Source organism: Aquarana catesbeiana, linkage group LG07 (genome assembly GCF_042186555.1).
Source record: "Aquarana catesbeiana isolate 2022-GZ linkage group LG07, ASM4218655v1, whole genome shotgun sequence".
In the NCBI taxonomy this organism is placed as follows: domain Eukaryota; kingdom Metazoa; phylum Chordata; class Amphibia; order Anura; family Ranidae; genus Aquarana; species Aquarana catesbeiana.
This window is the reverse complement of record NC_133330.1, coordinates 150,320,995-150,348,523: the sequence shown is the minus strand read 5'-3', so window position 1 is coordinate 150,348,523 and position 27,529 is coordinate 150,320,995. Positions and strand designations below refer to the sequence as shown.

The window sequence follows — 27,529 nt, the reverse complement described above, 5'->3', positions numbered from 1 at the left end:
ATCCTTTGCGGTTGTTGGCTTGTAGTTCTCAGTGAACTACCACAGCGCTGTGGAGCACCGTGGTAGTTCATTGATTTCTTCCTGTCCGTGTATCTGCCTGCTCGTGCAGGTACACAGATATACTGACAGATATGAAGGAGACCTGCATGGCACCAGCGATGCTTTACAGGCTTCAAAAAAAAAATATATAAATGCACATTTTTTTTTTTTTTTTTTTTACCTGCAAAAAAAGTGCATTTATTTATTTTATTTTTTTCTAAAAGGTGAACATATCCTTTCAGTGTCAGCCTTGGGCACTCTATAGCCTGACACTGAGACTTGGCCATTTCAGCAGGGATAGGCTGAATTTTGATCCATGTATGGCCAGACTAGAACATTTTCTTATTTTCTCTCGATCAGAGCCGCCAGCGGTGCTGATCAGTGTATTCAGACTATAGGGATGTCTCCCCACTGTCAGAATATAAAAGCTCAGTAGGAGGGATTCCCCCACCCACATTGAGTTTGTGGATTGGGGAATCAAGTCATTTTCTTTTGTTTATCTGCTGGTTGAATATAAAAAATGACTCGGGTATGGCCAGTCTAATGGCCCGTACACATGATCCGAATATCGTACAACAGATCGTGTGACTTTTTTCGCTTAATAGTCGCAAGTAGAAATTGAATAGGATACTAAAGTCATGAAAATTCTCATACGATAGAAAAAAAATCGGAAGTGATGTCATGTGTCGTAATGTATTTTTAGACATCAACTGTACTGACTAAACGAAAATCATACGATCTGGTATCGTACGAGGAAAATTTTCTTACTTGTCCGATCGAATAATATCGGATGAATTGTCGTGATCGTCTCTCGAAAGCTCTGTACTAATGATCCGATTATCGCACGATTGCGTCAAAAGCGGTATTTTTCATCCAATTTTCGGATCGTGTGTACGGGCCATTAGGCTGTGTTCTGACAACACTGAAAGGTATGAGATTCTCACAAATGCTCATTTCTGACCAGTTCTCTTTAAAAAGCATTCTTATAATATTTCCCCTATATCATATTGAAAGTTTTTCTGTTGTATTAAACCACCCTTTTCACTATGATTTTCTTTACCGTGTTCTAGCTCTACCTGAGAATTTCATTGTTGTCATAAGTCATCTATTGACTTATGGTACCTCTTGATTACCAGATAAAATGGCTGCAGTTACTTTAGCCTGATTTCTCTCAGTCATGCATAGTCTGTCACAAGATACCGTATTTATCGGCGTATAACACGCACCCCAAGTTGAGAGGAAATTTTAAGGGAAAAAACTTACATGCCCATCAATGCAGCCTTATCAGTGTCATTTGCAGCCCTGGCAGTGTCATTTGCAGCCCTGGCAGTGTCATTTGCAGCCCTGGCAGTGTCATTTGCAGCCTTGGCAGTGTCATTTGCAGCCTTGTCAGTGTCATTTGCAGCCTTGTCAGTATCATTTGCGGTTTAAATATGGCGCCGCTGCCAAGATACACAGAGCCGGCCTCGGCTCTTCTCAGCTCTGCTCGTAGTCCTGCCCTGTCCCGCCCTGTGATGGACATAACACAGGTCCAATGGCGGGACTGGGCGTGGCTGTGAGCGGAGCCGAGAAGAGCCGACATACATAGCCGAGTGTACTTGGCTAGGTTCGGCTAGCTCCGTTCAGTCACGCCCAGTCCCTGTGTTATGTCCATCATAGGGCGGGATTGGGCGTGACTGTAAGCGGAGCTAGCCGAGCCTAGGTTCGGCTATGTATGTATATCGGCGGCTGGCACGCTCCGCTCACAAACAGCGGGGGGCATCGGCGGGGATCAGCGTATAACACGCACCCGTGATTTTCCCCTGATTTTAAGGGGAAAAAAGTGTGTGTTATACGCCGATAAATAAGGTAGTTATTTAAATCTCAGAATAGAAGTAGAACATTTCCTGAAAATGATAAATTGCAGCATCTTTATCCCATGCAGTGGGCAGGGGTCTGCTCAAAACCTGTTGGTTCTGGCCAGCTGTCAAGATCTTTTGCAAAGTGCCAGTGGAAGAATCTGTTGTAATCTGATCTGAGTTTACCTCATTGCATCTGTGTTAAGTCAAAATGTTAAAGTGGATTTACTCACCCCCAAGCTAAAGTTGTGATGATAATTTGGTAAAGCAGTTGTGCTGCTAGGTCTTCGACTTTCTTGTTTTTGAGTATCCCATTGCCCACAAGAGCTAGGGTGAGTTAAACTTTGTTAGCGACAATTGGATATATTTGGTGGACCCTTTTAAGCAGGTGCATGCAAAAAGTAAATTGCAGAGAACAGAAACGATCAATCATTTGAAGATATCAAATGTCACTTTGCCGATTTTAAGGTTATTCCATTTCATGTTTCTTATTTGTAGCCAGATCTTGGTTTCCTCTTGGTGTCTGGTCTTACTGGAAAGCCTTTGGGTGGAATAGTAAAATACAACAGGATGGGAGAAGGAAAGGTTATAGACCCTCAGGCATACTACACAAGTCAAGGGGCTATTTACATCCTTTTTGGGTTTGGTAAGTAAACTTATCTATTTAATGACACTTTGTCAGTAAAATATAATGTATGGATGCTTTATAAAATAAACCATTTGATTTACTTCTTCATTCTTGCTGAGTTGGAGGATATTATCAGTAGAAGTGTTTATTTTTTTTAAAACTGTATAAAATCGAGGGTTGTTATCTTCATCATCCATTCAGAATTCAGGCCTTGTTTTCACCTACGCAGGAAAAGTGAAACGTAGACTCAGTGTGAGAAACTTATTGATTTTCTTTGTACATCACGGGACACAGAGTTAGGCTAATATTCATTACCTACTGGGTTATACACCAACTCTAGGTGAATAGACACTGGTAGACAAAGTCTTAGACAGGAAGTCTGCCCCTATATAACCCCTCCCATACAGGAAGTACTTCAGTTTTTTTACCAGAGTCTGCAAGGTGGATGAGCACTTTCTCTAGAGCTCCAGGTCTTCAGTCCCAAAACGGTTCTTAAATGAATCAAGGGATTGACAGATCGACATCCATTTGAAAAACTGCTTATATGCTCAAATAAATGGTAACCGAGCCTCGCAAAGAGGCAAGGATCCTGCGTGGTTTTACCTGTAACATGACCTTCTGGCGCTGGACCCTGAGTAGTGGAATCCTGGACACCACAGAGCTAAAGAATTCCTGCAGGGTGCTGTACAGGTCCAAGGGAGTGGGCCCTAAAACTGAAAGGGTACCCAGTCTGTAACAACACCCCGAGTATGAAAGGGGTTAAAGTCGTTTAGGACATTCCATATCCAAACACAAAGGCAGCTACCGAATACTTCAATCAGCCGAACAAGGAACCCATACAAATAATCCACCCCAAAAATGAGACAAGATGCTCTGTCTTCAGGGCCAAGCAGGAATCAACTCATTTATTATAACACATGGACACAACACATAAAATAATTTAGAGACTCTTCCCCCCCACCCTTGGAAAAGAGGGCGGGTTAAACTGTCCAATGACCATGGACACACAGGTCAGGTGTGTTTAATGTCTCATCAGTACACAGTGTTAGCAGGGAGAGCTGTTGGAAGAATCCCCCCTCCCTCCAATGCAATACACATCCTGTGATCCAAGGCAGACAAACACAAACCCTCCAATGCAATACACATCCTGTGATCAAAGACAGACAAACACAAACCCTCCAATGCAATACACATCCTGTGATCCAAGGCAGACAAACATAATAGAACATTAGTTTGCAGGAGGCTGGCATTCAGTCCCCTCCAAAAGTCTCTCTCCCGGCTAGGTCTGTCACATTTCTCCCCTTTCGGCAGGAGACTAACACAGGAGGAGACCCCAGACAGGTTGACTCTGAAGTTAGTCAGTAGTTCCAGTCCTCTAATGCTGGTATCCACACCGTACCCCAAACAAATTGTTCCAAACAGATCATTACTTACCCAGCCAACCTCTGCCTCTCTCGGAGAACACGCCCGCCGCTGGGGAGAGGCCTGGACTGGCCCTTCTCCCTGTAGTCTTTTCAGCCGCTGGAGAGAAGACAGGGTGACTGGGCTCACGCCATCATGCTGTTGGGGATCTGGGCATGGATAGTCACTGGGTTGGCTTCAGCGGGGCCTATTGGGGCGTAAGCAGAAATGAGGGGGGCCAAATCATTCCCCAGTAGTACATCCGCTGGCAAATCCTTCATCACCCCCACATTCACGTGTCCCGAACCAACCCCCCAATCCAGGTGAACACGGGCAACGGGTAGCCGGAAAATGGTGCCTCCCGCTACCCTTAAGACTACAGTGTCCCCGGTGTGTTGGCTCTCTGGGATGAGGTTCTTCCGTAGTAGGGTCATGGTGGCGCCAGTATCACGTAGGCCATTGGCTACCTTTCCATTAACCCGGAGGGTCTGCCTGTGTTGCTGCCGGTTGTCCTGGTTAGCTGCTTGTACTAGATCAGCCTCGTGCAGGACACCCCAACGTTCTTCCTCCTCAATGCAGTGAGCCGCAGGCATGGATGTGCGAGGATTCCCCCCTGCTGGCTTTCTCCACGAGTGGGACTGCCTGGCTGGATTCAACGGACAGTCTGGCTTTTTGTGCCCTAGCTGTTTACACCCGAAACACCTGAGGGGTTGTGAGTAGTCCTGGGAGTTGAACCTGGGCTGCCGAGAATAAGTGGCCACTGGAGGTGGTGCTGTAGAGCGGTACAACTGTGGTTTGTAGGCACCAGCTGGAGGGGGTGCCGCTGATCGATAATCCACCCGAGCTATTGTCTTGACCACAGGGTTATCCAGTTTGCGGGCACTGTGTATTCGTCCGCCAGGCGAGCTGCCTCAGGCAAGGTGAAAGGTTTTCGGTCCCGGACCCACTCTCTGACTTCCGGGGACAGCTTGTCAAAGAAGTGCTCCAACAGGAACAGCTGCAGCACCTCTTCCCCGGATACTGCTTGGCATCCAGCAACCCAGTGGGATGCCGTGCGGTGTAGGCGGCACGCCCACTCGGTATATGAGTCTCCAGTCCGCTTGCTCGTCTCTCTGAACCGCCTCCGGTATGCCTCCGGTGTGATGGCATACCTGGCCAAAAGTGCTTCTTTTACCAGCCCATAGTTCATAATATCCTCGTCTGGGATGGCCCTAAACGCTTCACTGGCCCGGCCGGACAATTTCCCAGACAAAATGGTAACCCATTCCTTTGTGGGCACCCGGTGTAGGGCACATTGCCGTTCAAAATCTGCAAGGTACCCATCAATCTCCCCTTCTGCTTCAATTAAGTTTTTAAAAGCAGCAAAATGTACCTTTCTCCTTTCAGTTGGTGCTGTTGTGACTCTCGCTGCTGCAGCACCTCTTTGCTGTAGCCAATTTGCATCAACAGCCTCTATAACTCGGTCTATGATCTCCGCTGTAGGGTTAGGGCCATAATGTGCCAGTCTTATGTTAACAGCCGATCAGAACTTGCCTCTTCGGGTGTCCTGTCTGTTACTCTGGGCCTTTGGATTATGTTGGGTCTTTCAGCTCTATCCATTTTGACTAGTTCTGCGATAATGTCCCTCTTCTTACGATTGTTGGCCGGTCGGCCCCGGTTCTCCAGTAAGTCCTTGAGGGTAGAGAGCTTTAGCCATCCATACTGTGCTTCCATTGTCCTGTGTCCTCTTGTAGCTGTCCTTCTGGGCTGTGGGAATGATCCCGCTGCTAGCCACCAGTGTAACAACACCCCGAGTATGAAAGGGGTTAAAGTCGTTTAGGACATTCCATACCCAAACACAAAGGCAGCTACCGAATACTTCAATCAGCCGAACAAGGAACCCATACAAATAATCTACCCCAAAAATGAGACAAGATGCTCTGTCTTCAGGGCCAAGCAGGAATCAACTCATTTATTATAACACATGGACACAACACATAAAATAACTCAGAGACTCTTCCCCCCCCCACCCTTGGAAAAGAGGGCGGGTTGAACTGTCCAATGACCATGGACACACAGGTCAGGTGTGTTTAACGTCTCATCAGTACACAGTGTTAGCAGGGAGAGCTGTTGGAAGAATCCCCCCTCCCTCCAATGCAATACACATCCTGTGATCCAAGGCAGACAAACACAAACCCTCCAATGCAATACACATCCTGTGATCAAAGACAGACAAACACAAACCCTCCAATGCAATACACATCCTGTGATCCAAGGCAGACAAACATAATAGAACATTGGTTTGCAGGAGGCTGGCATTCAGTCCCCTCCAAAAGTCTCTCTCCCGGCTAGGTCTGTCACACAGTCCTTGAAGGTCTCCAAGTAACGGAACCAGTCGTGATAGGTGAAGATTGGGCTCTTAGTTTCTAAGGCTGCCCTGTGCCTAGATGGGTAAGTGAAACCCCCTTATTTACTTATTGTGGGGTGCCCCAGTGATTGTAACAATCAGTCAAGCTAGCTAGAGGCTGGACACCTGTGTGCGGTAAGCATAGGGTGGAGTTTGGGGCTAGCTGTGGGTGTTTGCAAAGAGTACCTTTTTATTTCCTGTTGTCTTGGCTTTTTGCTTAATGTATTGTCCTTGCATTAGGGTGCGCCATTGCGCATCTTGGTTCACCATGGCACATGTGCATTCGCCGAGTATTTGCAGCTGTTGGCGGCCATGGCGCATGCGGCTTCGCCACATAAGTTGTGTGCACTCAGAGATGCGCATGCACCGTAGCCTGATCTTAGCGGATGAAGATTTGCGTAATGTGCGAATACAGCCGCGTGTTCGCCGGATCCGCACATGTGCGTGCGCACATATATGCACAGAGCATTCCAGCGCACAGCCATATTATTTAAACAAAGAATGGCTGACATGCGGCGCTTCTAAGGGACAGCTGTGGGACACAGAGCAGGCTCTGAACCATTCACTTTCAGCAGTTCCTTTCACCCGGTGTTGGTTGGCAGGCTAAGATACTTAGCAGGATTGTTGCATAAGGGCTTGGTGAGCCCTATTAAGGGTTTCCCTTCTGGGGTGTGTAAATACTAAACCCAGGTACTCCCTTTTTGTGGCTTGCAATGTCTTAAAAAAAGAGGAGCGGGACTAACACTACAGGGAAGGGCACATCTATGTCGTCAGTAGCTCCTGAGGAGCCTAGTCTAAACCCTAGTGTTGTGTCCCCTGAAAGACCAGAGACTTCCGGGCAATCAGAGCCGCTGCGCCTGTCTGGTATTGTGCCTAAGTTCAATGCTGCTTCAGATTGGGCGTCCCTTGTGAATGTGCCCCTGCAGACCGGCCCATGGACGCACGGACATTATCATGTGTGGACCCTTGCAGCCAGCATGTACCTTTTTGTTTGTTTTTATCCCTCCCAAATGAGTCAGATTATGAAAGTACTATGTATTTGACATCTTTTTATATCTGCATGACAGACTCTGTTTTGATGTTTCTGTTACACCACTATGCTACTATGTGAATATGTATTTTCAGATAAATGAATATCTCTACCCAATTGTGTAAACATCCCTGAAGAAGGAATATACATGTCCAATTACGGTCTCTCCGAAACATGTTGGGATGTGCACTATAGTTACCAACCCCTAACCTTACCCGATTCAATTTGGGATGGTCTTCTGGGATTGCTAGCTTTGGGTGATATTTACTGTATGTTCTAAATATTCCGTATCAAACTCATTTGACTTTATGTCACCAATAAGTGAACTGTATCTTGTCTTTTAAAAAATCCTTTTCTTTTTTGTACATTTAATAAAGTTGGCACTCTGTGCCTTTTATAGTAATATCTACTCTCCATACTTTCTTCCTGCCCTGTAAAGTCCAAAGGGGCATCCCCCATATGCACTTTGTTGCAAATATTTTTTTCTTGAACATTTATTTAGGATGTTGGCAGGCCTGCACACCATTTAATTTTCATATGTTCTTTTTTCCATTATTTTTTGGGTAGTAAATACCTGTGTAAGTCCCCGATCACTGGGAATTATGATGTGCATAATCTAAATATATTAACCGTACCTACGTAGACTCGCACCCCCCTCACTTCCCATTCCCCCTCCCCCTCCCCTCTTCTTCTTTTTTTTTTTTTTTTTTCTTTTTTTCCTTGTTCTCCTCATGATGGCATCATATCAGGGAGACCAATGGACAACTTTTATGTCCACATTATATACGGAGTTCGAGCAGAAAGAATCTCTGGACTCTGAACTTGCATCCATTTTCTCAACTCTCAGCCAGACCCTAGAGAAAAAATCCTTTTGAAGAGTATATTACCAAAAACCTGAACCCTTTTGGACTCGGGGTACAAATGTTTCCTACATTTGACAATATTGATTCTAGCTTTAAGGCCGCTTGGGAAGAAAATTTAAAACAATGCTCCAAAAATATGATGACCCTGCTGATTGAGTACCAAGAACGTATAAGGGGTCTGGATGAGAAATTGGAAAAACAAACACAAATGTTGCCTCTCAAAACACATCCTCTCTACTCCGAGTCTGAACAAAAACTCAGGTGCCATTTGGAATTATTTAATAAAAACATTCTAATTAAAAAAGATAAAAAACTACAAAGGGATAAAAAAGCCTTTGAAGAGGGAAAAGCTTACAAGTGGCAATCGGATCAAATTCATGCTAGATCTTTGTCTAATTATGATAGAAATAGACGTAGTAATAACTATGACTTGCCTATACACTTACGTACGTCTTCCTCTCCACAGCACTGTTCTCAATAAAGAGGTCAGAGACGACAAAAACGTCACCGGCAGGGTAATAAACCACATGATGAATTTTTCCACGATGAGCTCCCCCCCCCCCCCCCCCCCCTCCCGAGGACAGGTAATGCTAGCCACTCCCGCTCTGCTACTAGCAGTAATACATCAGATGTAAATGCCTCAATCAGTAGCTCCAGGTCCTCCTTACATGCACCCACAACCTCTGTAATTACACGTTCGCAATCTGTACCTTCAGGTAATTTTTTAGACCAAATGAGGAGCCACTCACAAGCTCATCTAAAGAAAGCTAAACCACCTCAGTCAAAAACCCACAAAACCAACAAACAAAAACGACGCTAAACGTGGTCAATTTATCTTCACGTTGTCTCACTACACAGGAGATGAATGTCCTTGCACGTGGCCTCACCTTTTGCCCTGACTTTCATCTGGACAGATTTGGCACCATTAAGGACATCCACCTCTTCATCCGCTCCTACTGAAAAGCACGTACGCCAAGAAACCCATTCCTAATCTTGAACAATCCAGTCAGGATAATCAGGCACTGGCTAACTTGGTTGCCTTACTCGAATAGAATGAGCCTGACGATTCCACTGATTCAGTTGAGTCTGAGGATCTTATTGATTCGATTGATCTGGTTCCATTTCTTTTATCGGCAGATGATGTCTCTGCCACGCAAACAATAGTACCTGTTTCTGATTCATCATTCAAGATGAAAAAGAAATCTACTCTTTACCCATCACCAAGTTCCAACCACAACGCCTGTCTTTCTAAAACTTGTGACAGCTGACATTGAAAAGATGAAACTGTTTCATGGATCCAATAGCAATCTTAACCGCGATGAACGAGCTGCACTCGACGAGCTGGACTGTGACCACGACATTTGTGATCAAACCATCCGACAAGGGTGGCAATATTCCATCCGTCAAGGGTGGTAATATAACATACTTCACAATTCAGAGTGATATCGACCTCACTCCTCGCTCGATAAATTTACACGAAATTCTATCATTTTTTTTGGATACAGCATTCCATCAAAGCATTATAACTAAACAGGTATGGGAATTCATTAGAACGGACTATCCCAGAGAGGCCACGTTTTATCCGCTGCCTAAATTACACAAACAAAAAAGGAAACAACCTGGCATACCCATCATCTCTGGCTGCGGAAATCTCACTGAAAACCTCAGCTGAGTGGTAGACAATCATCTAAAACCGCTTGTTGAATGCCTATCGTCCTATGTTCGTGACACAATAAAATTTTTACAAACCCTTCGGGACTTATACATCTCCGACGGTGTCCTACTCGTCACCATAGACATTGAGTCCCTGTATTGCAGCATACCCCACACCAAGAGCCTTGCAACGATGCATCATGTACTGTCGCAATTCAGCGAATGTAAGCCCGAATATACAGAATTCATTTTGAATTCTCTTGAATTCATATTTTATCACAATGTCTTCTGCTTTGATGGTTCCCACTACCTCCAGGTACAGGGCATTGCGATGGGGACATGTGCCCCTTTGTACGCCAATCTGTACCTGGGGGAGTGGGAACATTCACTGCTCACAAATGATTCTTTGTTTGTCTATATGTGCCTTGTACTCACATGGCGACGATACATAGACAATGTGTTTCTCATATGGGACGGCTCAGTTGAGCTCCTATATGAGTTTCTAGCTACAATCAATTCCAACAAATTCAATCTTAGCTTTACCATGTCACATAGTACAACAGAGATCACGTTTCTGGATGTACTGGTGAAAAAGCAGTCTAATGGTAGTCTTTCAAGTCCGCTATATCGTAAGCCTACAGCAGGGAACTCGCTATCACATGCGACCAGTTTCCACCCTAAACCCCTGCTAGCATCCACACCCTACGCACAATACCTCAGAGTACGTAGAAATTGCTCTGATGATTCCACTTTTAAAGACGAAGCTGACAAACTAAGAGAAAGACTCCTAGAAAGTGGGTACTCCAGCTCGTCTTAAAAAAGCATACAGAAAAACAATAAATGTGTCACGTCAGGCTTTACTTGATACACAGAAACAATCCACCACCGATGACACAACTAGAATCATCACCACATATACTACACAGCATAAACAATTAAAACACCTCCTAAACAAGTATTGGCATTTGCTCACGATGGACCCCTCATTATCTCCATTTGTCACAAATACACCTGCTGTGACATATAGGAGAGTGCCTTCTGTAGGCGATCGGGTGGTCATGAGCGAATATAAACCATACAGAGGGGATACATGCAAAACATTGGGCACTTTCTCTTGTGGGGGGTGCTCATACTGCCAATACATGGATAGACTTAGGGACATACATCTACCAAATGGACAGCATTTTTGTCCTAAACACTACATCAACTGCAAAACTCCCAGCGTAGTTTACCTACTCACATGTGAGTGTGGGTGCTACTACGTCGGGAAGACAATCAATGCTTTTTGGAATAATATCGGCATATTCTAAGCATTTGAAAACGAGATCCTGATGTGCCAATCGGCCGATATACAGCTCTGGTACACCCAGACTCAATTCCCAAGATTTATTTCTTGGGACTTGACCGTATTCACTTCCACTCAAGAGGCGGCGACTTCAACAAACGCCTCCTCCAATGCGAACTTAGGTGGCTTTTTAACCTACAGGCTATCTCACCATCTGGATTAAATGAGGCTTTTAACTTTAGATCATTCCTTCCTGGCTTTTCCTCTGGGGTCTGTGAATTGAACCTTTGAGATCCCCTGTCCTGCAATATATTCCCTCTCTTTTATGCAAACCCCGTGAGGTTTTCTCTTCCCCCTCCCCCTTTTTTTGTCCTTTTTTTTTTTTTTTTCTCCCCTTTTTTCTCTTTTTCTCTTTTTTTCATCTATATATTTTTCTTTATTTTTATTCTGGGTATCAATCTATGACTTCAATCATGAATTAACAAGCAATTAATCTGAGGGATGCCACAAGACCCTTTTTCTTTCTCTGACTCCCTAGTTTTAACAATACTGGCTCCACTGCATCCTTATACCTTAAATTCTTATTACATCTAAGATACTTTTTCCCTTTCCAAATATGATAATAAATTGAACCATTTAACATCAGTTATTTTTAGTCATTATCTTCTGTATACACTGTATATACTCAAATACCCAGTGTTATGACTATATGCCTTATTTGTTTAAATACTATGATACTATGATTAGATGCTATGATTGTATGTCAGCACATCGCATATTACGCTGTATGTAACTATTTTACCCATTTATTTGACTTTTTCTCTGGTTGTCCTGATTATGTAAACCTGCTGACTGTTGTTCCATCCTTGTCCACTAGATGGTCTATGTTCTTGTGTCCTTGCCGTTTCTGCATCTGCGCAGACACCCGGCAGGTAGGCTCCACTCGCCCAGTGAGGGCTTATGGCAGACTTGCCTTTGCCTTCGCTCTAGGACAGCTGCGCGAGGAGGAGTCTGTTTATGCTCTCGCCGTTGTCTCTTTGACGATTGGCGAGTCCTTACCCGCCGGTGACGAGCCAACACGTGACGTCATCATGCCCTTCATGGGCTTGGTACGCCGCGCTCCTCCACGTCAGAGGGACGCTTCGACTTTCGCCCTTAGGCTGTGTTTATGCGCAGCTGTTACTGGCGGAAGTGCTTGCCTCTTCTCTCGTTGGCTGACTTTTCCATTGGACAGGTATTTTAATGCTCACACCTGGACGGCCTGTGTCAGTTCACTGGCCGCTACATGGATGTCAGCAGCACATTTCAAACGCCCAAGCTAAGGTTAACACCATGTTTTTTGTTTTTTTAACAATACCATGTATAGACATGGTTGTTCGTTTCAAATGCTATACTTCCCTCACTCTCCCATTTACTCTATGAGCATTTTTGATTTCTGGTACAACCTTTCCCTACCGTGGTGTTTGCTTTCGCTATTGGGTGGACTGGGTGTCCCTTGTGAATGTGCCCCTGCAGACCGGCCCATGGACGCACGGACATTATCATGTGTGGGCCCTTGCAGCCAGCATGTACCTTCTTTGTTTGTTTTTATCCCTCTCAAATGGGTCTGATTATGTAAGTACTATGCATTTGACATCTTTTTATATCTGCATGACAGACCCTCTTTTGATGTTTCTCTTACACCACTATGCTACTATGTGAATATGTATTCATGTTTCAGATACATGAATATCTCTACCAAATTGTGTAAACTGCCCTGAAGAAGGAATATACACGTCCAATTACGGTCTCTCTGAAACATGTTGGGATGTGCACTATAGTTACCAACCCCTAACCGTACCCGATTCAATTTGGGATGGTCTTCTGGGATTGCTAGCTTTGGGTGATATTTACTGTATGTTCTAATTATTCCGTATCTAACTCATTTGACTTTATGTCACCAATAAGTGAACTGTATCTTGTCTTTTAAAAAATTCATTTCTTTTTTGTACATTTAATAAAGTTGGCACCCTGTGCCTTTTATAGTAATATCTACTCTCCATACTTTCTTCTTGCCCTGTAAAGTCCAAAGGGGCGTCCCCCATATGCACATTTTCTTGAACTGCTTCAGCCTTTTATCACCAGGGATGATCTGTCCTCAGCCCTAGCCGGGTTAGAGGACAGGATTGCTGGCATGATTGCCTCCATCTCGCAAGGTGGTAAGAAGCGTTGACCAATCGCCCTTCCCAGAGGCTCCCATCTTGGAGCAAGAATGGGTTGATGATGGGGAAAGAGCTAAATGCCAAGGATTCTGTGAAGGGCCTGGCAGATGAGTCTTATTCTGAGCAATCTGGGCCAGAAGATGTCCAGTTGGTATCTGCCTCTCGGTTGTTTCTTCTGCCTTTAAGTTACCTCTTGCAGAGGTTTCTGAGCCCCCCTGGCCCTCTTTGGGCTCCCTGAGGACTCCTTGGGCCGCACAAGCTCTTCCCTTGCACCCACTGTTGGAACAGGCAGTGTATGCTGATTGGGAACATCCTGATGGGTTTTTCATTCCTTCTAAGTGGTTTTTCCTTTTTAAAACTCATGGAGAAAAAGTTTGTTAGGAAGTGAAACAGGCCAGCCCTAGATGCGGCAGTTTCTTCCTTTAAATAAGAACTTAACTTGTCCGGTGGATAACGCACAGGGCTTGAAGGACCCTGTTAACAAGAAACTGAAGTTACTATTAAGGGCTTCCTTTTCTTTGGCCAGTTTAGCTATTCAGCCAGCTGTTGCAGCAATTGGACTCTGCCAGTCCTTAAAGGATCAGGTCAGGCAGCCTGACGGGCCTAACCAAGAGGATGATCCTGATGAAAGCTGAGCAGATATACCTCGGGCGTTGTGTTTTGCTGTTGATGCTTTGAAGCATTCAATACAGCAGGTTTTTCTGACATTTTGAGAACAGTGGTTCAGGACGAGTGGGTCACCTCAACAGTATCCCCTAGTTACAAGCTGGAATTGCAGGGGCTGCAGAGGTTTCTAAGATCCAGTGTTCCCTCGGATCCTCCAAAGAGAAACTTATTGTTTCAGGCACTAGATCATTTAGTGAATCAGGGAGTGATTATACAGGTTCCTGTATCCGAAAGGGGCGTGGGGTTTTATTCGAGCCTGTTCACGGTTCAAAAACCACGGGGACACAAGGCCCATTTTGGATCTAAGATCCCTGAACCAGCATCTATTAATCCAGTCCTTTCACCTGAAGCGAGGCTACTACTGCGGACAGACTCCATGCGAGAGACTTCTAAGCCTTCGATATCAAGGGCGCTTATTTACACGCACCTATCTTTAAACCTCATCAAAGGTTCCTGCAAATTGCAGTAGAGGAACATAATTTCTAGTTTGTGGCTCTGCCCTTCGGACTTGCCACGGCACCTTGGGTGTTCACAAAGGTCCTAGCACCAGTACTGGGTTTTTTTAAGGGCTCAGGGAATCTTGGTGCCTGGATACCTGGATGACCTGCTCAGAGATCACTCACTACAGGCTCTAGAACAGATTATAGCCTGCGCAGTGCGGTATTTAGAAAGCCTGGGCTGGGTCATAAATACTGAAAATTCAGCCTCAAGACCAGCTCAAAGTCTGAAGTATTTAGGTCTGATCCTAGATACGGTCCAGGCAAGAGTATTTTTGCCAACCGTAAGAATCTGTGCTCTGAAGGATCAGGTGCGTCAGATAAGGGGGACCAGACAACCCTCCTTTCGGCTCTGTATAAGTCTTCTAGGAAGGATTGTGTCCTCCTTCGAGGCAGTGCCCCCTGCCCAGTTCCATTCAAGGCCTATACAACAGGATCTCTTGTCGGCTTGGAACAAGAGAGGGCAAGCCCTGGATTATCCCATGTTCTTATCTCCTCGGGCACGCTTAAGCCTAAGCTGGTGGTTTCAGGATCAGAACCTGCGAAAGGAAGATCCTTCCTCCCGGTGTCTTGGAGAGTACTGACCACAGACACCAGTCTCTCGGGCTGGGGAGTGACCCTAGAGGGTCTTGCAGCTCAGGGGAGATGGTCGAGGGCAGAACAGAGCCTGCCTGTCAACATCCTGAAGTTGCTGGCAGTAGTCTGGCCCTACGGTCCTGGGCGGTGGAGCTTTAGGACTGCCCTATCAGGGTTCAGTCCAACAATGCCACTGCAGTGGCCTATATAAACCACCAGGGCAGTACCAGGAGTCATTCAGCTCCCATACTAACTTGGGACATGTGCCGGTTCTATTGGTGGTCAATATCTCGGGGTAGAGAACTGGAAGGCAGATTATCTCAGCCGCCAGCAGATCTGCCTGGGGAAATGGTCCCTACACTCTAGGGTGTTCCAGGAAATTTGGGGATGGCCAGATGTTGATCTATTGGCATCCAGGTTCAACAAGAAGTTTCATCATTTTGTGTCCTGAACAAGGGATCAGATGCTCTGGTAGTTCCATGAAGCCAGTACTCCCTGGTTTATGCTTTTCCCCCCGATTCTTCTCCTTCCACGTTTGTTGCGCAGGATTCAGAGAGAGGGGGTTCCAGTCATTCTGGTGGCACCAGCCTGGCCCAGTAGGCCCTGGTTCCCGGAAATTGTGAGATTGGCAATAGACGTACCATGGACGCTTCCGTGCCACCCCGATCTACTGTCTCAAGGTTCTATAGTCCACCCCAATTTACAGTCTCTAAATTTGAGGACATGGCTATTGAAGCCAGAGTGCTGAAGGATCATGGCATCTCAGGACTGGTGATGTCTGCCCTAGTGAATGCTAGGAAAGCAGTCACTAGAAAGATCTATCATAAGGTCTGAAAGCCTTATATTGCTTGGTGTGAAGCAGAAAATGGCATCCTTGGGAATACGTGATTGGGAGAATTCTCTCTCTTCTACAGTCGGCTGTGGAAATCAGGCTTTGAGTGCAATCAAAGGTCAGATTTCGACCCTGGCGTTATTCTTCCAAAGGCCTTTAGCCTCCCATTCGCTGGTCCAAACCTTTATGCAGGGGGAAACTCGTTCGCTTCCATCCCATTAGGTCACCTATGTGTCCTTGGGACTTAAATTTGGTGCTATATGTGTTACAGAAACAACAATTTAAGCCTATCAAGGAAATTCCATTAGTCTTGCTGTCACACAAGCTAGCCTTCTTGATGGCCATCACTTTGGCTAGAAGAGTGTTGGAATTGGTGGCCCTTTCATGTAGGAAACCATACCTAATTCTTTACCATGACAAGGTAGTGTTGCGTCCTATTCCATCCTTGCCAAATTTTGCCAGAGTTTGTGTCTAGATCTGCGGAGATCTGAGGATCAGACTTTTTTGTTTTACCAGAAGGACCCAAGAAGGGGCAGGCAGCTTCCAAAGCTTCCATTGCCAATTGGGTTCACCAGTTGGTCATTCAGGCCTATGGTCTGAAATGTAAGGCTCCTCCCTTTTAGGGTAAGAGCTCATTCTACCAGGGGTGTAGGAACCTCCCTGGGCTTTGCGCCATCAGGTATCTGTGGCTCAGATTTGTAAGCCTACTACCTGATCTTCAGTGCATACGTTCACAAGATTTTATCAGGTAGATGTTAGAGCTGCCGAAGATTCGGCTTTTGGCATAGTGTACTACAAGCTGTCGTTTAAAGTCTGGCTGTTTTTGTCTGGCAGGGTGTCTCCCTCCCCTCAAGGCTATTGCTCTGGGACGTCCCAGTAGGTAATAAATATTAGCCTGAGTCCTGTGATATATGATAAAGTAAATAGGATTTTTTTCGTCATACTTGCCTGTAAAATCCTGTTCTTTCAGTACATCATGGGACACAGAGGTCACTCCCCTCTTTTGAGGATTCAGTGCTTGCTACAAAACTGAAGTACTTCCTGTATGGGAGGGGTTATATACGGGGGAACTTCCCGTCTAAGATGTTGTCTACCAGTGTCCATTCACCTAGAGATGGCGTATAACCAGTAGGTAATGAATATTGGCCTAACTCTGTGTCCCGTGATGTATTCAAAGAAGAGGATTTTACATTTAAGTATGACGAAAAAAATCCTGTTTTTTGTTTTTTCATATTTGCAGATAAACAGAAGTGAAAGATTTTTATTTAGTTCAGTCTCTTTGGCGAGTGTCCCCACAGAAAGCCTCTTTCCATGAGGACACCCATGCTTGCTCGCTCCTGAGCAGCCCTGCCTGCATCTGTTGATACAGAGTGGGCGGCTCAGTGCCCCCCCCCCCCCGCTCCCATGTCACAGCATTTGATTGGCAGCAGTGAGAGCCAATGGCTCCCGCTGCTAACAATCTGCTCAATGAGAAGGGAAACAGCAGCGGGAGCCGCTGCTCTTGTGCACGTCGTTGGATTAAGCTCAGGTAAGAAAAAAGGGGGGCTGGGGGGGAGCTGCAGTACAGGTTTTTCACCTTAATGCATAGAATGCATTATAGTTGAAACCTTAAGGCTTGAGAACCACTTTAATGTTATTAGATTTTTGGAAGATACAGGACAATGTAAAAACCAAACCTAGTTTAAGAAACAAAAGAGATGAATAATTACAGTGGGAGTGAAAAGCAAATGTAGAGCATACAAAATTGACATTTGATCACTCAGGTAGCAGGGCACAAAAAAATGGCATAAAATGGGAGACTCAGACCTACTTACTAGCCACGTATAGTTGAGCTAAGGAGCATTAATGAATAGAAGAAGTTTACGGAGATGGAAAGAGATGGGAAAAGACACTGCAGGAAAATAGAGGGGAGGATTAGGAGGGGGGACAGATGCATGACCTAGAAGGTAAAAAGGGAGAAATAAAGAGGTAAAGAGAACAGCAGGAAGAGACCATTGAATAGCAAAAAAGGAGGGGGGGAGGGGGTGGTTGTGGTGGAAAGATAAGGAGACAGTCATAGGAAATAGCCAGGAGAGAGAGTGCCAGTGGAAACATGTTTGTTTTGTGTTTTGAATTAGGTCCATAAATTCTTGTGAATCTCTGAACACCTTCCAAGTGACCCACGCATGTGTGTACTGCTCCAAAGTATCCACATCCTGAGCCAAGAGCATCTCCATATGTTTATTATCTAGTTCTGTGGCCCGTTTCAGTACAGTTGGCGCCTTTTGTAACTGCCAGTGACGTAGGATATTTGGCTTTTTAGAGTCAAATATATTTCTATTATATATAACAAAATAGAAGAAAATAGTCGATTACCAAATGTTCATTACAGGAAATTGTACAATATGATTCACGTATTCAATGCATGTCGAAACATAAGCCTAGGTGAATTACCATTATGTAGGTAGCTTGTAATATTAAGAGGCTACAACCTTACGTCTCAAAGTAGAGTGTGTTGGAGTTGGGGAGTAGAACATTCGGATTTGGGAGGGGTAAAAATGGAAAGGAGAAAAAGGGGAAAAAGGGAGAGAGAGAGAAAAAAAAAGGGGGGGGGGGGGTCAGATGCATAGCAAGAGGAGAGAGAATCGGAGGGGAATTGAGCAAGCCTCGGGGAAGCAAACCCGTGTAGTGGAATCGGGAAGTGTTTCCATGTTGGCCAGGGGGTGCCAGCACATTTGTCCACAGTAGAAAAGTAAATCCAAATGAGCCATAGGACCTTAAATTTGTCATATGCGTCATTGTCTAGGGCTAGCATCTCTTCCATACGCATGATGTCGTTGATCATGGAGACCCATAAAGACAGAGGGGGGGGGGGTGGTAGTTGTTTTACAAAATAGAGGAATTCGCTGCCTGGCAGCTGACAAGAAAAAGCGGAATAAGTTGCGTTTTTGGGAGGCTATGGAGCCTGGAAGCATGGATAATATAGTTATCTCTGGGGTGGGTGCCAGTGGCCAATCATAAAGGCTGATGTGTATGGAAAAAACTTGTGACCAGAGGGGTTGTATTCCAGTACAGTTCCACCAAATGTGAAGATTGGTTCCCTCGGCCAATCCGCACCTCCAACATAAAGGGGTGACCGATGGCAATATTTTATGCAGATATTGAGGGTCCCTGTACCATCTGGAGAGGAGTTTAAAGTTTTTTTTCTGGGTGTAGCAGGATATGGATGATTTGTGCGTGAAGTGGAATTACATGGTGTAAGAGGGGGGTTGATCATGTAGCAGTAAGTGTAGTAATTTGTAGATGGTAGAGAGCAGGTGCCTGGGTGTTTCTGAGAGAGAGCACAGCTGTTCATAAGTTGTCAAGGTTCTATGAATTTGTGAGGAGAATAGACCAGAGCAGAAGGAGGATATGGGAAGGGCCGTAAGCCAGTTACCATGGTCCCTTGGAACAGGGGTACCTGAGGTGGAATTTACGAATGAACCAGCTACAGGCCAGGTAGAACGTGTGCACAGGTCTACCATATGAGACCCCATGCCCTGAGGCAGCGCAGGGTGGTCAAACAAATGATGTGAGGGGTCTGTGGGTAGAAGTGATGACAGCCCTTTTTTGTACCATAAATTTAAGGCAGCGGTGGTCAATGGTGAAGAAGAGGAAAGTAAATGCAGCTTCTGCCCATATCCCCATAGTAGGGCCCGTAGGTCAATGACAGGGAGATCTTGTTCTACCATGGTGGATGCTTTGGGGAAGGGGCGAGGGAACCATTCCAATATTCTAGCCAACAGAGCCACCCTATGGTATAGTTCGAAGTCTGGAAGGCCTACTCCCCCTTGAGTTTTGGGGTACATGAGCAATGTGTGACGGATGCGGGATAGGCCTTGATGCCAAATGAAATGTATAGACATGGAGTGCAGGGAACTGAAGAAATGCTTGGGGACAGTTCTAGGTATCGTCTGAAATAAATAAAGTAGCTTAGGGAGGGTGTCCGTTTTGATTGTGTTGATGCAATGAGGACGAGTTCCATGTATCTAATTCTTTCCTAAGATGGATCAGTAGGGGGATACAATTAAGAGGTCTGATACGTTGGAGGGAATAGTTATCCCTAATAGGGGATGCCTCTGGAGCCCCATTGGAACAAAGTTAGACCTTACTTGGGAGAGGGTAGTGGTCTGTAAGGATATGTTAAGGGCTTCCGTATTAGACATGTATTATTTGAAGTTACTAAATTCCCCAAACCTGTGGACTTCATGCATCAAGGAGGGTACGGATGTGTGCGGTTGCTGGATGTACAGTGGGGACGGAAAGTATTCAGACCCCCTTACATTTTTCACTCTTTGTTATATTGTAGCCATTTGCTAAAATCATTTAAGTTCATTTTTTTCCTCATTAATGTACACACAGCACCCCATATTGACAGAAAAACACAGAATTGTTGACATTTTTGCAGATTTATTAAAAAAGAAAAACTGAAATATCACATGGTCCTAAGTATTCAGACCCTAGGCTCAGTATTTAGAAGAAGCACCCTTTTGATCTAATACAGCCATGAGTCATTTTGGGAAAGATGCAACTGTATACCAGGAGGTCATCCGCATAAAGCCAGAGTTTATGATCGGAGGTAGGTGTCTGAATCCCCACTATGGAGTAGTTTTGCCTAATGGCCTTAGCGAAGTGTTCTATCACCAGAACAAAGCGTAAAGGGGACAGGGGGCATCCCTGGTGGGTACCGTTTAGAGATGTTAAATGGTGTGGATAAGGAACCATTAACCAATACAGACGCAGATGGCTGGGAGTATAGTGACATAGCCTTGGATACAAAGGTTTTACCGAGGCCTATCTGTTCCATGGAGAGATGCAAGAACTGCCAATTGACCCAGTCAAACGGCTTCTCCACGTTAAAGGATAGAAGGCATGCCTTTTTAAGTTGTGTCTCTGGATGTAAGTGATGAAATGGATGGTTTTGGTGGTATTGTCCCTGGCCTCTCGGCCAGGGACAAAGCCCACCTGGTCCTTCTGAATGACTGAAGGTAGAAATGGTAATAAGCGGTTAGCTAAAACTTTTACAAATAGTTAAATGTCTAAGTTGAGGCGTGAAATCGGCCGATAACTGCTACACTGAGAGGGATCCTTGCCTGGTTTAGGGAGGACAGAGATGTTAGCAGTTAAAAGGTCTTTAGATGGGAGGTGGGAGTCATCTATGGAATTGCACGCTGCTGAGAGCAGCCGGGCGAGGGACATGGCAAATGATTTATAGAACCTAGGGGAAAACCCGTCTGGACCCTGGCACATTCCAGATTTTAGGCCTTTAATGGTGCCTAGGAACTCCGATTCTGATAGAGGGTTATCCAGATCAGCGGACTCCTTGACATCTGTCTGCAGCACGCAGGGCTGTCTCTAAAATGTAATCCTCTGCGTTAGAGAGAGGTGGGCCCCCTGATTGGGTTTTAGGCCGTGAGGGGAAGTTTTATATAGTTGGGAGTAGTAGTGTCGAAAGGCATCGGATATAACCTGAGTACTGCTAATCTTTCGATGATCGGCGGATCATCGGCGGATGCAGATGTGTTGAATGGAGTGACGTGGCGGACGCAGGTGAAGCACCCTTGCTAGATGTTGCCCACGTTTGTTGGGTAAAGTGTAATGGTGGTTACATTCCCTGTCTCTAGCTATAAGGCAGTGGGAATCCAGTATACGGAGCAATTCTCGACGGGTGTTAGGTCTACATATGTTCTAGGATCTGGGTCTCGTTTATGGGAGAGTTTCATTGTAGCTATAGCGGACAGAAGCCAGGCTATATCAGCGGATCTGGCTTTCTTTAAGCGGGAGCCGTGTTGTATGAGTGTCCCCCGAAGCACGAATTTTAAGGCTTCCCATTTAATAAGGGGGCTGGTTTTGTCAGACCGGTAACCCATGAATAAAGTCACGGATCATCTGTTCAATTGCTGCTACACATTGGGTGTCTTTCAAAAAATTGTCATTCAAGCTCCATGAAAATGTCTTATGGGATTTAGGGGGGTGTGCCAGGCTTAAGTGTACAGGGGCATGGTCAGACCACAGTATATTACCAAGGGATGCCCTAAGTGGAATATCATACAAGGATTGGGAGACAAGGAAGTAGTCGATACGACTATAGGAGTTGTGGGCTACTGAGTAACGGCTGTTATCTCTCTCAAAAGGGTGCTATACTCGCCAGACATCCATCAGTTGAGCGGAATTTGTATGAAAGTGGAGTGGGGGACGGAAGACTTGCCCAAGGATGTGTCCACGGCTGGGGAAAGGGTCACATTAAGGTCTCCACCTAAAATGAAACCGGGACCGCCAAAAGAGTAATTTTGTTCAGAACCATGGACAGGAAGCTCCCCTGGTCTTGGTTAGGTCCATACCCTTTAGCCATTGTAAAAATAGTGGAATTAGATTTTAATTTGAGAAAAAGGAAACAGCCTAAGGGATCAACAAGTGAGTCTACAACCTCTGGGTGGAAAGGCTATGGAGACCCTTTTTGATTTGGCGTGTGGGTTTGTACTATGATACCACCGTTGATAGTAATGGTTAATAAGGGTCAGGATGGCCGTGCCCATAAGTGGGTCTCCTGCAAGGCCAAAATTTGAGTCCTGGCATTGTGGAAGTGATATAATATCTGGCTTCTTTTCTCAGGAGTATTTCGAACCTCTGAAGTTAAAGGATGATAATTCTATATAGTCATGGGGCATCATGGGGTAATGGTGAAAAGAAAAAAAATAACTACCACCAGACTGGATTTGCAAGGCTTGCTCAATAGGAAGAAACAGGAGAGAGTCGGGGGGGGGGGGGGGGGTAGACAGAAAGCAGAATTTAGAGAGGTGAGGAAATGAGTGAGGGGGGTGGGCGGGATCCATCTCCAGTTCAGGAGAGAGATAAGAATTGGAACAGTAGGAGAGGGAAATGACCATTGAACTAAAAATAACAGGCCACTAGGTGGCAGCAATAAACCACTGAATAAGTAAAATAACATTTCTAAAATGTATACCTGTCTAGAAAATGTACAGTGCATATTCATGCACTGTTGGTCCTAGGGGGGGTAGTCGTGGAAACACATGTGTGCCTCCCGGTCGGCCCACAGGGAAAGAACAAATGTATGCCAAAAAAGAGACAACTAACTTTGTATGCTATATATAACTCAACAGAAACTATGAGGCATAGAAACATATGATAAGGTAGAAAGTCCTCCATACTGTTATAGGCTAGGTATAGGGGAATCTGGAGACATGGGGGGGGGGGGGGGTGTAAAATTCCAGCATCTATAGGAGGGAGGTGTGGGAACATAAACTGTCATCACTCAGACCAGATACATTGTGATAGGAGTCCTCTGGGCAAAAGTGGCAAAAAATATGGCTTGTGCATAGAGTTTCCAAAAAATCCAGGGAGTGGGCCTGAATGGGTCACGGATGTAGGGTGCGTGCCCCGGGCCATAACAGAAAAAAAGCAGTCATGGCCTCTGAAACAGAGGTGCAGAAATAACAGGAACCAGTGCGGGTTCAGTCATCTGGATGCATCTGGGAGGAAGATCTGGGGCGCATCGTCTTGCTGTATTTCCGCCATTGTGGGATGAATGGGAGGCCTGGGGTAGTAGTAGAGGACTGCCGGACTAGCAAGGAGACCTGAGGTAGTAGTACCTCAGGTCTCCTTGCCAGTCCAGCAAGGAGACCTGAGGTAGTTCCAGGGTACTCAGGAAAATTGGCAAGTCTCCCAAGGTGTGAAACAGGGCTGTTTTGCCTTCATGGTGGACCCTCAACTGGGATGGGAACCTCCATTGATATTTGATGTGTTTTTCCTAGAGGAGAGATGCGAGTGGTTTAAGAGAGCGTCTCATGGCTAGGGTTTGGTGTGAGAGATCTGGAAGTAGCATGACAGGGGTATCGTTTAGCCGGATGGAATCTTGTGTGCTGGCGACCCGCATAATTTCCTCCTTAACCTTTATAGAAGTGGACCCCACATAGCGTATCGCAGACAAAGGAAGAATCAGGTTTCCTCAGACCTGAGGTCTGTGATTTCTGTCCAGTTCAATAGGAGCGTCTTTAGGCTGCTGGAGTAGCTGGTTAAAAATGGCTGCGACTGCCCCTGCCAGGTCCTTATGCTCCACCGTTTCAGGGATGCCACGGATTCTAATATTGTTCTGTCTGTTTCGGTTCTCGATGTCGTCCTGTTGATACATGAGCTGCTGCAGCAAAACGGTGTGAGAGTTCAGGGTCTCCTCATGAGACTGTAAAGTATTGCAAATGCCATCAGTAGTGTTCTCAATGTCTTCCATGCAAACCCCCAGGTCTTTTTTGAGTTCCATTATCTCCTGCCTATACGTCTTCTCAATGCGGGAGACAAGATGTTCAAAGTAATTTTTTGTAGGCAAAGAGCACATGTATGCATGCAGGGATTGCATCCGTGACTCCATATCCCAGCCATCACCGGAGCACAGTGAAGCTTGTGAGAGGCTTTGGGGGCTGTGTATGGGTGGCTCAAAGTCTGTGAGGGAGGCAGAGCGGCCCCTGGAACATATACTGCATGGTGTCTGCTGGCTCAGAGCGGGCCGGAGATGTAGGTGCTGGCGCCATCTTGGATTTCCCCTGGTTCATGTAGGCCACAGATGCTTGGGTGAAAAATCTCCCTAAGTTGCCCTGTGTCCAGTCATCAGCAGGTTTATTTTGATCATTGGCCTTCCCCATCTTTGCGGTCTGATGAGGATGGGAGTAATAGTGGAGGAGATGGAAACCTGTGAGAGCCGCCAGGACCGGGAGCTGCTGCAATGCACATCTTACAGCTCCATGTGCTAGGCCACACCTCCTGATATTTGTTTTTTTAATAGAATCGGGAATCCTAGAAAGAATACCCATGTGAGGAGAATTGGGGATGACTGTATAATAGACTCAAGCATAGAGCTACAGGCCCATCAGATTAGGATATTGTCTCTAGATGGGTTAAGCATTGCCAACATAAATCCAGATACTGAGATGGGTAGATACAGTGGAGTGTAACTGGGCACTTATTATACCAGTGTGAAAGGATTCTGAAGTTGGTTTTGCATCTTATCCTCCATTCTTCTGGAGGATAGGATACACCCAAATCTGTAGCCCATTTTTTACACATAGTTGAGGCGACCAGGATGTACACAGGATAAAAGGATGTTGTAAATAGCAGAGAAAGTCTTCGCCTGAAAAGGTCTTAAATGGTGGTAGGTCCATGTACGTGTTGGTTCAATTTGCAATCAAATGATGAAAGAAGACAAGTTGTTATGCCAACCAGTGTAGCAGAGCTGAGGATTTTGAGCCAGGATGGAGTGCAGATGCGGTAGAGAGCCAGTGCACAGAATATGGATTAGGCTGTGATGGGACAATATTTCCAGGATAAAGCTGGGTATACACTTATAGAGTCATAGGAAAATTCTTTAAAAATTCTCTGTACATTTGAATGTTGTTAGAAAGTAGTTTAAGATTTCATTTGCCTTTTCACATTCGATTTTGGAATGAATGGATTTACCAAATGAAAACCACATACACTGTTATCAATTTATATATTCGAGAAAAGATTTCCATCATACTCCTTCAAATTTTCTCATCACTGTAGTCAAAAACGAACGTCAATTTGACCCCACTAATGATTAGAAAATCCAACAAATGTTTTCAATGAAAAATGTGGAATGAACTTCTCCTAGTGTATACTCGGCTTAAGAATTTAGCTTAAGTGAAGGTCACAGGAAATGCCAGATTCTCAAATAAGGGGGGTCATAGGGCTTGATGGGAAGGAAGTGCAGAACTTAGAGGTTGTCCCACTCCACCCTCTGTGGCGGTGATAGAGTATGAGTTAGGGGGGCCCCTAAGCATTGGATAAATCCAAAGGAGGGCCTGGAGGTCACATGCAGAAAGGCCTTGTTCTCTAGGGACAGAATCTTTGGAGAAGTTGTGCAAACAATCGAGAAGCCTCATGCCCCTTACACACGGTCGGAATTTCCGACAGAAAAAGTCTGATGGGAGCTTTTCATCGTATATTCCGACCATGTGTATGCCCCATCGGACTTTTTACGTCGAAAATTCAGACGGACTTAGAGAACACGTTCCATATTTTTCTGACGGAACAAGTTCCTATTGGGGAAATCCACTCGTCTGTATGGTGTTCCTACGTACCAAAAATGACGCATGCTCTGAAGCAAGTACAAGACGTCGTACGCGTTGTCCCGTCGTACGTGTTGTACGTCACTGCGTTCTTGGCAATCGGAGTTTGGTGTGATCGTGTGTATGCAAGACAGCTTGAGCGGAATTCCATCGGAAAAACCTTCAGAGTTTATTCCGACGGCAAAACCGGCCGTTTGTACAGGGCATAACAGATGTGGTGCTGTGTACGGATAAGTTGGGGGAACCCACAACCCCTCTAAATTTCAAGAAAGACAAGTGCTGACTCTTCCACCTATTTACTAGGGGCTTGGTCAGGTTGGTGGGTCTCAGGGTCTGTAGAGGTTGAGGGTAGTTCCTGTTTGCTAGATCAGAGAGTTAAAGAAGAGAAGATTTGGTGTTAGAAACGTCTGCCAAATGTTCAGGTATCAGGGCAGAGTTGTATTTAGTTTCCAAGGTGTGTCATTTTTGAAGGGTGTTAAGAATGGCTTTTCGATCATCTTTTTAACTATATGGGTCTGTTTTGAACATGCACTCCTTGGACAGGGTATTCAAAGCTTCCAATAGAAGTGGGGGAGGTGTACTGTTGTGCTTACGGTTTGACACAGTCAAAGATAGCATCAGTAATTGTGTGATGGATGATGGGGTCTGTCAGAGTATCATTTAGATGCCATGCTCACTTGGATCTGGCCAGCCAATGTCCATTACTGGTTTCCATTCCAGGACATGGTGCCTAGAGAAAAAGTAGTCTATATGACTTTACGACTAGTGTGTGACAGAGAAAAGGGTATAGTTTCTATCTCACAGGTGCAAGATCTGTCAGATCTGTCCACTAGCCAGTTCTTGAATAGTTGCCTTCTTGAAAGAATTCAATTGATTATAGGACTTATGATTTGAGAGGAAGATGTGCCTTTTATCAGGCTCAAGAGTAAAGTTAGAATCCCTTCTTGCAAAACACTGCCCTCCAAAACTCAGAAGCTGGAGATAGCATGCAGGAACGGCGGTCTAGTGCTGCTTGGGCAAACAGAGGTTTGCCAATGTGTAGGTTTTATACCAAACTGTAAATTTAAGGAAAAGGAACCTTCCTTTTTGAGGTCTCTGCTATGATCCAGGAGGATGGATGGGAAAATGGAACCACCTCATACACCGGGTAAAATTAAGTATTGAACATATCACCATTCTTCTAGGTAAATACATTTACTAAAGGTGCTATTGACATAAAATTTTCACCACTTCGGTAACAACCCATGCAATCCATGTACACAAAGAAACCAAAACAATTCCAGAAATGAAGTTATGTGTAATAAAATGGAATGACACAGGGAAAAAGTAGCACGTGAAGAAAGGGAGGTGCAGAAAGGCATGGAAGGCTAAGACACAATCCTGCCCCTTGTCAGTGCAAATTAATATCAGCTGGTTTAGTCTCAACTGATGGCCTCATTAACACGGTGTCACACAAACATCTCATGATGGGTAAAGCAAAGAGCTCTCTCAAGACCTTTGTGACCTTATTGTTCCAAAA

The 27,529-nt window shown here is 45.2% G+C and overlaps 1 protein-coding gene across 1 annotated transcript in view; it reads left to right on the top strand.

Moving 5' to 3' along the window:
* The window catches only part of FAM234B (family with sequence similarity 234 member B), a gene marked incomplete in the record, with an annotated part of 274,001 nt that overhangs the window by 92,739 nt on the left and 153,733 nt on the right, over positions 1-27,529 (top strand). Inside the window, 1 exon segment of the mRNA XM_073592718.1 lies at positions 2,376-2,523. Within this exon segment, the coding sequence (XP_073448819.1) occupies positions 2,376-2,523 (148 nt within the window).